Below are 12,700 nucleotides of genomic sequence, written 5' to 3' on the forward strand. Positions count from 1 at the left end.
GACACAATCCAGCAGACGTGCCCGAGCATCGATACACTGACCGTGTATCTGTTGCGTGTTGGGGCTGGATGATCTCCGCGGAATGGGAATGTTTCATAGAATCGAACGTCGTCTCACCTTCGGGTAGTATGAGCATATTTTAGAGAATATCATGGCCCTTCCGGCGGGAGTTTATTCCCACTGGTGTTTTACAATTTGAGCAGGACCTGTCTCCGAACCACACGTTCCGATTAGTTGAAGAATTGCCCGCAAAGTAAGTTCGGGTTAAGGTTGTCGACTGTCCTCCTTGCAAGGCAGACATGAATCCCATAGGTAACTTGTGGGCCGAGACGAAGGCAGTAATGGTGGAGACCTAGCCCAAAGCTGCACCAAATAAAAACGAAACTCACAGGGAAGTTTACAGCGCTGCCTGGTACAAGGTAGTAGATGACGATGATACATATGTTTCTGTCCTAATCAATTTCATTGCCACACGCTTGGAAGCTGTTGTGCATAACGGCCCTTTCCAGGGCCACAAATAAGCCCTTTCACAGCCGATAATGGCGTGATTGAACACGGGATGTTGCGTGACTCGCCATGCAAGTCGGGTAGGAATAGAAATAATTGTAAAAATGTTTTACTCTACCCAGAGTGGGACTCATGACACAGAGGTGAGCGACAGAACTCACGATATAGTACGCATGGCTCCCGTCGTGGCTGACAGAACGTATGTTGGGAGACGGTTCACAAAATGATAACACGAACGCCGGACAAAATATATAGTGCACACATTACGACATTACGACTAATGGGGCCACTGATCGGATATATTATGTCCCAGGCTGAGAGACGTAACAATCCTTGCGATGTGGTCGTATAAGAAAATGGGAGTAGAAAGATGTCAGCAAGGTCATGTTGCGTGTCCTATCCTGGCTGGATAGCAAATGAAGGAAATGTAGAAGAAAATCTGCAAAAAAAGTCATTACCGCAGAAAATACTTCACCGCAAAAAATACTTTTTCACTACGGCAAAAGATTTCTACCTCCAGTCACAGTCGGGGATTCGTTCGTAGAGTTGCAAATTATTACCCCGGGAAGATCAACTATACAAGCGGTGGGACACGTACTCCAATTCATAAGCGAAGCCCTGGCTAAACCCACAGGCCATGCATATGCAGCATTCGTTGATTACAAGCAAGATTTTGACGGGGTAAACAGCGATAGAATACTGGAAAAACTAAAGCCTGTATTAGACGAAGAAAGTCAGATCTTTAAGTTCATAGCAAACAACCGCAGAGAAAATACAATCAGAATCCTTGATGGCCCTATTATGTTCAACGTACTTACCCTTGATGTGATACAAAGGATACAAACAGAAGAATTGAGGATGTGGTTGTACGGCGATGACATGATCCTGCTCTCAGAAAGAAGAGAGCCCCTGCAAGAAGCCATAAACAAAGAAGATGACCTATTTATATATAGGGAAAATACAAATCTATATATATAAAAGCAAGTCGGGCTGGAGCGATGTATATATAAATATTTAAAAATGAAAAAAGACGTGAATTAATGAGGCACTTCCAGAAATCTCAGAAATTTGAAACTTGGTACGGAGGAAACTGATGACCCCAGGATCCCAAGAAAAATCGGAAATTCTCAAAATTCCCTGAAGGGGGCACGCTGGGGGGGCTCAAATTTTGGGCTCAGCATAAGAACACAGTCGTATAGTATATCCAAAACGATAACCTATAGGTTTCGTGGGCTTAAAAATTTTCGAGAATTTCCTCTTTTTTATCCCCTATCCCCCAAATCAAAATGGCGGCACAACCTGCCAGACGAAGTAGACAATTGAAATTTGGTGAAATTATATCTTTTGGTCCCTAACCGACGGCAAAATTCCAAGATGTTCAAATTTTTCACTTTTTACCCCCCAAAGATATCGAAATATGGAGGCAATTTTAATGACTGTGCAGACATTCCTTTTGAGCTATTTTTTGGCTAAACGGTAAGTCGTATCACAAAACGGATGGCACAATGTCCCTTCAATTCGGAGTGATCTACAACTTTGGTCCTGTGACATTTTGTCGTATCTCTCTCCCTTATACGTTAAATTTGGCCGTATGTCTGGATTGTTCGTAAATTTGGTGATTTTTACAAGTATATTTCATTGTTTGACACACTTATAAGAATGATAGGATCATCACGTTGTGTGCGCACATTGGCACGATTAAGGGACATGTGTGTACCAAATTTCATGATTCTAGCTTATACATAAGTAGGCAAAAAGTAATATCAAATGTTAAAAATGCACCCAAATGTCACCCTATTCAAAATTTGATCTCAATTTACCCCCTTAATATGGGAGATACGAGGAAGTGGTTTAGAAATAAACATGTAGAGCGATACATGAGGCGTCTGATGGCGCAAACCGATTCTTAATATCATAAACCGTTTAGGAGATATGAATCTCGAAGTGGAAGTCTGCACTTTTCAACGTGCTCATGCTTATCAGTCATCTATATAATAAAAGCAAGTCGGGCTGGAGCGATGTATATATAAATATTTAAAAATGAAAAAAGACGTGAATTAATGAGGCACTTCCAGAAATCTCAGAAATTTGAAACTTGGTACGGAGGAAACTGATGACCCCAGGATCCCAAGAAAAATCGGAAATTCTCAAAATTCCCTGAAGGGGGCACGCTGGGGGGGCTCAAATTTTGGGCTCAGCATAAGAACACAGTCGTATAGTATATCCAAAACGATAACCTATAGGTTTCGTGGGCTTAAAAATTTTCGAGAATTTCCTCTTTTTTATCCCCTATCCCCCCAAATCAAAATGGCGGCACAACCTGCCAGACGAAGTAGACAATTGAAATTTGGTGAAATTATAGCTTTTGGTCCCTAACCGACGGAAAAATTCCAAGATGTTCAAATTTTTCACTTTTTACCCCCCAAAGATATCGAAATATGGAGGCAATTTTAATGACTGTGCAGACATTCCTTTTGAGCTATTTTTTGGCTAAACGGTAAGTCGTATCACAAAACGGATGGCACAATGTCACTTCAATTCGGAGTGATCTACAACTTTGGTCCTGTGACATTTTGTCGTATCTCTCTCCCTTATACGTTAAATTTGGCCGTATTTCTGGATTGTTCGTAAATTTGGTGATTTTTACAAGTATATTTCATTGTTTGACACACTTATAAGAATGATAGGATCATCACGTTGTGTGCGCACATTGGCACGATTAAGGGACATGTGTGTACCAAATTTCATGATTCTAGCTTATACATAAGTAGGCAAAAAGTAATGTCAAATGTTAAAAATGCACCCAAATGTCACCCTATTCAAAATTTGATCTCAATTTACCCCCTTAATATGGGAGATACGAGGAAGTGGTTTAGAAATAAACATGTAGAGCGATACATGAGGCGTCTGATGGCGCAAACCGATTCTTAATATCATAAACCGTTTAGGAGATATGAATCTCGAAGTGGAAGTCTGCACTTTTCAACGTGCTCATGCTTATCAGTCATCTATATATATAAAAGCAAGTCGGGCTGGAGCGATGTATATATAAATATTTAAAAATGAAAAAAGACGTGAATTAATGAGGCACTTCCAGAAATCTCAGAAATTTGAAACTTGGTACGGAGGAAACTGATGACCCCAGGATCCCTAGAAAAATCGGAAATTCTCAAAATTCCCTGAAGGGGGCACGCTGGGGGGGCTCAAATTTTGGGCTCAGCATAAGAACACAGTCGTATAGTATATGCAAAACGATAACCTATAGGTTTCGTGGGCTTAAAAATTTTCGAGAATTTCCTCTTTTTTATCCCCTATCCCCCCAAATCAAAATGGCGGCACAACCTGCCAGACGAAGTAGACAATTGAAATTTGGTGAAATTATAGCTTTTGGTCCCTAACCGACGGCAAAATTCCAAGATGTTCAAATTTTTCACTTTTTACCCCCCAAAGATATCGAAATATGGAGGCAATTTTAATGACTGTGCAGACATTCCTTTTGAGCTATTTTTTGGCTAAACGGTAAGTCGTATCACAAAACGGATGGCACAATGTCTCTTCAATTCGGAGTTATCTACAACTTTGGTCCTGTGACATTTTGTCGTATCTCTCTCCCTTATACGTTAAATTTGGCCGTATTTCTGGATTGTTCGTAAATTTGGTGATTTTTACAAGTATATTTCATTGTTTGACACACTTATAAGAATGATAGGATCATCACGTTGTGTGCGCACATTGGCACGATTAAGGGACATGTGTGTACCAAATATCATGATTCTAGCTTATACATAAGTAGGCAAACAGTAATGTAAAATGTTAAAAATGCACCCAAATGTCACCCTATTCAAAATTTGATCTCAATTTACCCCCTTAATATGGGAGATACGAGGAAATGGTTTAGAAACAAACATGTAGAGCGATAAATGAGGCGTCTGATGGCGCAAACCGATTCTTAATATCATAAACCGTTTAGGAGATATGAATCTCGAAGTGGAAGTCTGCACTTTTCAACGTGCTCATGCTTATCCGTCATCTATATAAATAAAATCGTAACGACCGTGTGTCTGTACATTGATTATTTTGGCGAAATTTCCGTACAGTTATCCGTTTCACCTGTAATTATGACCATCTGCATCATTTTTAGCTTTGGTGTCCGTTTGTCTGTTTGTTTGTCTGTTTGTCTGTTTGTCTGTCCTTCTATAACTTGAAAACTACTGGATATATTTCCACCAAACTTCATATTTAGAATCCACATGTCCTTGGGTAGGTTTTAGCGCAAAAAATAAAAGCGTAACGACCGTGTGTCTGTACATTGATTTTGGCGAAATTTCCGTACAGTTATCCGTTTCAGGTGTAATAATGACCATCTGCATCATTTTTATCTTTGGTGTCTGTCTGTTTGTCTGTTTGTCTGTTTATTTGTCTGTTTGTCTGTCCTTCTATAACTTGAAAACTACTGGATATGTTTCCACCAAACTTCATATTTAGAATCCACCTGTCCTTGGGTAGGTTTTAGTGCAAAAAATAAAATCGTAACGACCGTGTGTCTGTACATTGATTATTTTGGCGAAATTTCCGTACAGTTATCCGTTTCAGGTGTAATTATGACCATCTGCATCATTTTTAGCTTTGGTGTCCGTTTGTCTGTTTGTTTGTCTGTTTGTCTGTCCTTCTATAACTTGAAAACTACTGGATATATTTCCACCAAACTTCATATTTAGAATCCACCTCTCCTTGGGTAGGTTTTAGCTCAAATAACGTTTCTAAATCCCTGAACTGAGTGGAGATTTTTACGAAACCGAAACCGTGATTTTGCACTCCCTCAAAGTATACACAACCGAACTTGATGGAAATCAACCTGCCTTAATGAAAATGAATTTCTAAACCTTTTTTTCTCATGTGCATCATTTCGATAACAGGATTTAGTAAGGGAGATATCATTAACGGACCGTTTTTCGGTACAAATCCCAGCGGGTGCGTGTAAAGCGTACTTCTTACAACTTGAAAACTAACAAGATATTTGAACAAAATTTTATATATAGCATCCATCTGTCCAGGGGTAGGTTTCCTTGGTGTCTGTTAGTTAGTTAGTTAGTTAGTTAGTTTGTTTCTTTGTTTGTTTGTTTGTTTGTTGGTCTGTTTGTCTTTCTCTAACTTGAAAACTACTGGATATATTTCCACCAAACTTCATATTTAGAATCCACCTGTCCTTTGGGGAGGTTTTAGGGCAAATATTGTTTCTAAATCCCTGAACTAATTGGGGGTTTATACGAAACCGAAACCGTGATTTTGCACTCCCTCTAAATACACACAACCAAACTTTATGGAAATCTACCTGCCTTAATGGAAATTAATTTCTAAACCTTTTCTTCTCATGTGCATAATTTCAATCACTTACAGGAAAGATAGTATGATCAAACTCTACACGAACATTGGCCCACCCAGTACCCATATGTGAGCCAAATGCTATGTCACATAATTATCCGAAAAGTAATGGAAATGTAAAATATTCTTACACAAATTTCAACCTATTCAACGTTTTTGATTCAATCTGACCCATGAATAGATTAGATGCGAGAAAATATCATAGGACCAGCCATTTAGATCGCTAAATACTGCGCCTTACGGTACAATCCTTTGTCGATATGACGTACCGTTTAGCAGCAGTTAATCTGTAAATGAAGGTCTGCAATATTGTAAACATTCATATACTTTCGTATGTCCATCTGTATATATATTCATTGATGTCGATTTGTAGAGAGCCGGGCTGAGTGGCTCAGACGGTTAAGGCGCTGGCCTTCTAACCCCAACTTGGCAGGTTCGATCCTGGCTCAGTCCGGTGGTATTTGAAGGTGCTCAAATACAACAGCCCCGTGTCGGTAGATTTACTGGCACGTAAAAGAACTCCTGCGGGACTAAATTCCGGCACCTCGGCGTCTCCGAAGACCTTAAACAGTAGTTAGTGGGACGTAAAGCAAATAACATTATTATTATTAGATTTGTAGAGATCGAGAAAGGATGTGTCTGCTATTGTAATCAGTACTCCCTACACCGACTTTGACTGCTGGCAGTAGGAATGGGGTCCTTCTCCAACTCCTGTGTAACTGGCATTAGTAAGGAGGGCCTACCATTTTAATGAATAATTCACTTTTCCATTTGTCTTGCAGAAGGCAAGGGATCATGCAGTTTTGTTCGAAAGTCCCCTACTCTATTGTGTTTGGCTCTAGGCCAGGGTGCCCGCCATTATAAACAAATGTTCCAATATAAAATTTGACTAGCATTAGGCATAGTGGCCTGCTATTTTCATGGAAACTCACTAATTCTGTGTGACTGGCAGTAAGCTGGCTAGCAGCAGTAAAAAGGGACTGTCATTATAATGATAACTGCACAACTCAATTTTGACTGGTGGTAGGGAAGTTGCCTGGTATTATAATAAAAACTCCTCAACTGTAACCTGTCTGAAAGTAGGAAATGGGTCTGCCATTGTAACTAAAACTCCCCAAATCGATTGTGACCGCGCAGTAGGCATTGGGGCCTGCAATTATAATGTAAACTTGCCAACTCGATTGTGAATGGCAGTAGGCAAGTGAGCCTGGCGTTATCATCACAACTCCGCAACCCTCACTTTACATTGGAAACAACGTATGTGGACCTCCCCATGCTATTTCTCGGATAAGGCTAAGAGACATGCAATTTTAAAACAATCTCATTTGCTGCACGCACAGTATTTACGTCGATATCCGTATACAATGTAGAATACCGTAGCGAAGCACGGGTACATTTGCTAGTATAATGAAATTCAGAAAAGGAGGAAACCTGGCGAACACTGATAGATTCACTTGCGGGGAAGAAGTACTAGAAATAGTCAAAAGCTACAAATATCTAGGACACCTTCTGCAAGTGTCAGTACATGCCTTTTCCAAGCACATTGAAGACAGAGCTGTAAGAGCAACAAAGGCGACTTTCGAGGTAAAGAAACTGAATATACTATCCATCACAACAGCCCTGAGACTATTTGACATAAAGATTGCTCCCATTGCCTCATGCTGCATACAGCTTACGTGGAACTACCTCACATACTGGAATCTGAAGCGATTAGAGGGAATTAAAACAGCCTACCTGGAAAGAATGCTCTGCGTCTCAAAATAGACGCAAAACAGAATAACGTATATCCTGGCAGACATAACATTCTTTATAGATGACCTGATAAAAGCTCATATTCTGAAACAAACACCACAAAGCACCAAATTCCTAGAAGACAGGCAACAGAAAGCGAGGGACTTCCATCCCGGACTCCTCACCACCCCAGCGATGACAAGCAACTACCAACTGCACCATTTATATATGAGAGTGGCAGCCCATGGACCACATCACCGAACATGTTCGACCAAGGGGTACCACAGCCCCACCGACAGATGTCAGTGCACCATATGCGGAGGACCATGCAACACGTATCATATAATTGAGTGCAAAGACAGGACATTGACTTGGTCACACTATGCCAATGGTGCTAATTTCGTTTAATTTATTAATAGCTTGTACACAATGTGTTTAATAAATTATGTTGATAGTATTGCTCCGAAACACAGGCTATGTACTGAAAGACTATGTAAGTAAAGATGCTAAATTTCCCCCTAATTTAAGGGACAGTATACCAACAGATGAAACCAGAACTACAAATTGTGCGGAGTCGTTTCAGAGACATTTAAAACAATAATTTTACGAACCCCATCCACGAGTTTATGGAAGTTTTAAAGCAATTGCAAAGTGAACCTTATTTGTGCTTTGACACAGTGTCTTTAAAAGAAAAATAAATAGACGTGGCTGTGAAAATCATTACAGGACGAAAGTCAACGTGGTGAATTACCGTTATTGGAGTACGTAAAAATAATTGCACATCGGTTCCAGAATATGCTAGTTTAGGACAAGTGTTTCACCAGGGCAAGCAGTGTGCTGCACTGCCAGGTTAGCCGTGATTTCTACAATTTTGCGGTAATGAAATAGAAGTGTTACGGTAAAGGTAGGCTATTTTGCGGAAATGTACTCTGACGCCTAAACCTGCTACCTGTACGTGTTGCGGCCATTCATACAATCCAGGGGACGCTCATTTTCTATGTCGGCAAGTGTAGTCTATTTATTTTTTTGTCTCCTGCCTTACTATGTGCTGTAATCTACATCCACGTTAATGAATTACATTCTTGAACACTTATTTTGTCAGATAAGTATATAAGTTTTGATTTTATTAATGTCCACTGTCACTGCTCACAATCCTACAACATACTCTTATGCATGCCACTTTTCCCACTGTACATCTTTAAGCACAATATCTGTGAGAATGTGTTCATATATCATTGTGTCAGTATAATGCATATCGCGATGTAAAGCTACACGAGGTGAAGATTTGTTTTTCTTCTTCCGGAATATTTTCAGTGAATTTTGCTGCATATATTTTACTGTATTAAGAGGTGAGTATTAATTACTGTACTGTTATTGTTGCTACACATCTTGCACTTAGGAATGATATAATATGAAGTATTAAGTAAACACTGTCACTGCGTTAAATTCTCCTCCTTGATATCACTAGAAATCGATGCCCTAAAGAAAACCAAGAATGAAACAAGGGCTGTATTTTATAGGTGTATAATTAGCATGTTTCATGAATTCGAACATTTTAGAGAAGCACATGTAACCATACATCCAAAAATATCCCAAGTCACTTTTGCGTTCTTGTCAGAAGAAAGCAGATTCGGTCCCGGCTGATGTCTAAGGCATTCAAGGGTATTTAATAGCTGAAATCCGTTGCAATGAGTTCGAATTTATTAATGATCCTTTTACCGCGAGGTACACCCCTCCCTTTCATTCAAATGAAAAGCCTTCAGGAATGTAACCTTCAATATAAATCTTGTAACAACCAGCGCAAGAAGTTTGGACTTTTCTCTACAGATGTGTCTACCAAAAACATGTTATGCCGTCTAGTGTGGAGAGGAAATATTAAAAACCTAAATTACTTTTTTATATTAAGGTTTACTACACTGAGTTAATTATTCTTTACTTTTGGACACCTGCACTCCTTGAAAAGTTGTCAATACTTCGATCTCTTCCCACCAACTTCATTGGAGCTCTGCGGCTCCTTTAAAAAACAGTTCAGAATACGACCCTCCCAATTTCTTTTACAGAGTATTCCATATATATAACTTTTCAAGAGCACCATTTGCCCCACAAAATTATTTAGGCGCCGGGCTGAGTGGCTCAGACGGTTAAGGCGCTGGCCTTCTGGCCCCAACTTGGCAGGTTCGATCCTGGCTCAGTCCGGTAGTATCTGAAGGTGCTCAAAAGACGTCAGCCTCGTGTCGGTAGATTTACTGGCACGTAAAAGAACTCCTGCGGGACTACATTCCGGCACCTCGGCGTCTCCGAAAACCGTAAAAGAGTAGTTAGTGGGACGTAAAACAAATAACATTATTATTATTATTAAATTATCTAGGAGACCACATCAGCCTTTGAAAGGCACAATTTAACCATTAAAAGGTAGGAGCATCTTTGTTCTATCAAAACGTTACCCTTGGAAACCCAGTTCCAGAAAGGTCCAGGCCTACCAAAGGCAACCTATATTTTACAATCATTTCTTTCGAAGGATATTTTTACAGGAATACCAATTGTTAAAAGAGTTGTGCAATAGCTCATATTCTGTCCTTGTGCAAGATGTGTAATTATATGAAAGCAACAGTTTCCATTAACCTTTAACATTGATTATAATATAATAGGCAAGGAGATTGAAACCTTTTGCCAGGTTGTGTTAACAGCGTACTGTTGCAGGGGTTGGCGTCTACATCTCGCGAGTGGAAGAAGGCAGTGTGGCGGAAAGAGCGGGTCTGCGGCCGGGGGATACCATCCTGGAGGTGAATGGGACACCTTTCTCCGGCATCACCCACGAGGAGGCTCTCAAGGTAGGTGAAGTTTTCTGTTCCTGGTAGATCTTGTGGCCTGCTGGACACTTGGAAGCACGCCATCGCTTGCTCTGAGGCTTTCCAGTAAAACAAGCTTTTTAAATTATATTATTTACATATAGAGCAAAGTAAATGTAATATAATCTTTTCAATGTATTTTTTTTATTTATGAATATACCAGCTGCAGCACCCGTAGTTGGCGGGATAATGATATGAGATATGCAAAGTTATCTAAGTCTCCAGTTACTTTCCACCAATATTCAGGCAGACTCTTTCACTCGGAACGCAGCAGTCATTCCAACTATCAGAGATGAGTGGCAGCAGAAGAGACAAATGACATTACAACAGTGGTTAATGTAATTTTATTCTTGACCAGTTTTATGAGATTTCGATATTGTACGCCTTCAAATTTAGTTTTCTTCACACTCTGTGATATTAGGGCATCTAATGTAAAGGGAGTCCTTCCTCTTTTTTATGACTCTCTCTTGCCTTATTCTTCAAGAGATTGCTCCTTTCCTTTTTTTTCCAATTTCTTATATCATGTTCAGTATTTTCTTTGTTGATGCGACGATGACCACGCAGTTTTATACCTTAAGACATTTACGCCCATTATTAGTCAATGCTATTGAACAATATTTGTCCGACTCGTTGGCTGAATGGCCAACGTACTGACCTTCGGTTCAGAGCGTCCCGGGTTCGATTCCCGGCCAGGTTGGGGATTTTAATCGCTTCCAATTAGTTCTTCTGGTTCTGGGACTGGGTGTATGTGTCCATCCCAACACTCTCCTCATCATATTCAGACAACATACTACACTACCAACCACCACAGAAACACGCAATAGTGCTTACATCCCTCCATATAGGGTTGGAGTCAGGAAGGGCATCCGGACGTGAAACAGGGCCAAATCCGCATGTGCGACGCAGTTTGCATCCGCGACCCCACAGGTATGGAAAGAAGCGGTAGGATAAGAAGAAGAAGAAGACTATTGAACGATATTTCCATGTGACAATGCTCGGCATTGATATGGACTATGTAACTAAATTTTAAATCCATGAATTCTGTTATCACAGTCGGTACTGTAAAACTTTATAAGACATAAATGATTGGAAATTGTATTCTCTATAACTTTTGATCTGTAGTACTTTTGGATAGAACCAGTACCATTAAAGGTATTTAAAAATTAATTTGTGGCGCCTTCCTCTAAACTATTATTTCATACAGCGTGAATAACATTATTTATAGCCTATATTGTAGTGTCTTATTCCCCGATTTCACATAGCAATTTTCATTTAAAATGTGGTCACCCATTTTCTCGTGATTCGGCGTTGATGTCGACATAACAACAAAAATCGAAATTCATGAATATCATAGTCGATACAGCAAAAATGTAAGAAACATGAATGATCGAAAATGTAATTCTATACAGACTAACTTTAGATATTTAGTATTTATCGATAGTACCATTAATACCATAGATATTTGAGAATTATTTTTTAGGCCTTCCCCTAAACTACCATTTCTCTCAGCGTGAGTAAAATTATTTATAGCTTAGATTGTATTGCCTCATTCCCCGACTTGAGATACTAAATGTAAACTAAATTCTCTCCAGCCATTCTCTGATGATGCGCATGTAGCCAGACAGACAGACATAACGAAAAATAAAGAAGTAAATTTTCTGGTTACTGTGTACATGACCGGTACACAAATACCGTTCTTTAAAAAATTCTGAGTTATGTACGGACAAAACTATTATTTTATACATATAGATATATAATGCTTTGCAATTTTTCACTGTTATATGGCTCTCGTAAACTAATTTATCTCCTTAATTCGTTATGAGTGTTCTCTGTATTTTTCTGGTGTGGGAACAGTTTGATTTGGTTATAACTAACAGCACCCAAGCGCTTCACTGCACGTAAACATTTCTATGAGTCTTGGGAAGGAAGAAACGAAAATGCATATTACTAATAGAATGGACGTTGATCACGGAAGTTTCCGTATGGGAGAGACATCTCGAAGAAATCTCCGATATTCAGGTTAAGTGGTTCCATTCATAACTGAAACCCCATAAATGGAATAAAAATAAGAAGAATATAGTAAACAAGTGGAGCGCAAGGCGTGAAGGCATGAGACCAGATGAAGAAGATTCTGATGATCCTAAGCTAAGTAATTATAAGAAACCGTTTCTAAAAGCTAGTTGCTTAACGTCGCACCGACACAGATAGGTCTTATGGTGATGATGAGACAA

At 39.5% G+C, this 12,700-nt stretch overlaps 1 protein-coding gene across 1 annotated transcript in view; it reads left to right on the top strand.

Moving 5' to 3' along the window:
* The window catches only part of LOC136872163 (whirlin), a 1,631,916-nt gene that overhangs the window by 71,912 nt on the left and 1,547,304 nt on the right, over positions 1-12,700 (top strand). The window contains 1 exon segment of the mRNA XM_068227352.1: positions 10,321-10,451. Within this exon segment, the coding sequence (XP_068083453.1) occupies positions 10,321-10,451 (131 nt within the window).

The sequence above is a fragment of the Anabrus simplex genome, chromosome 4, assembly GCF_040414725.1.
Source record: "Anabrus simplex isolate iqAnaSimp1 chromosome 4, ASM4041472v1, whole genome shotgun sequence".
Taxonomy (NCBI): domain Eukaryota; kingdom Metazoa; phylum Arthropoda; class Insecta; order Orthoptera; family Tettigoniidae; genus Anabrus; species Anabrus simplex.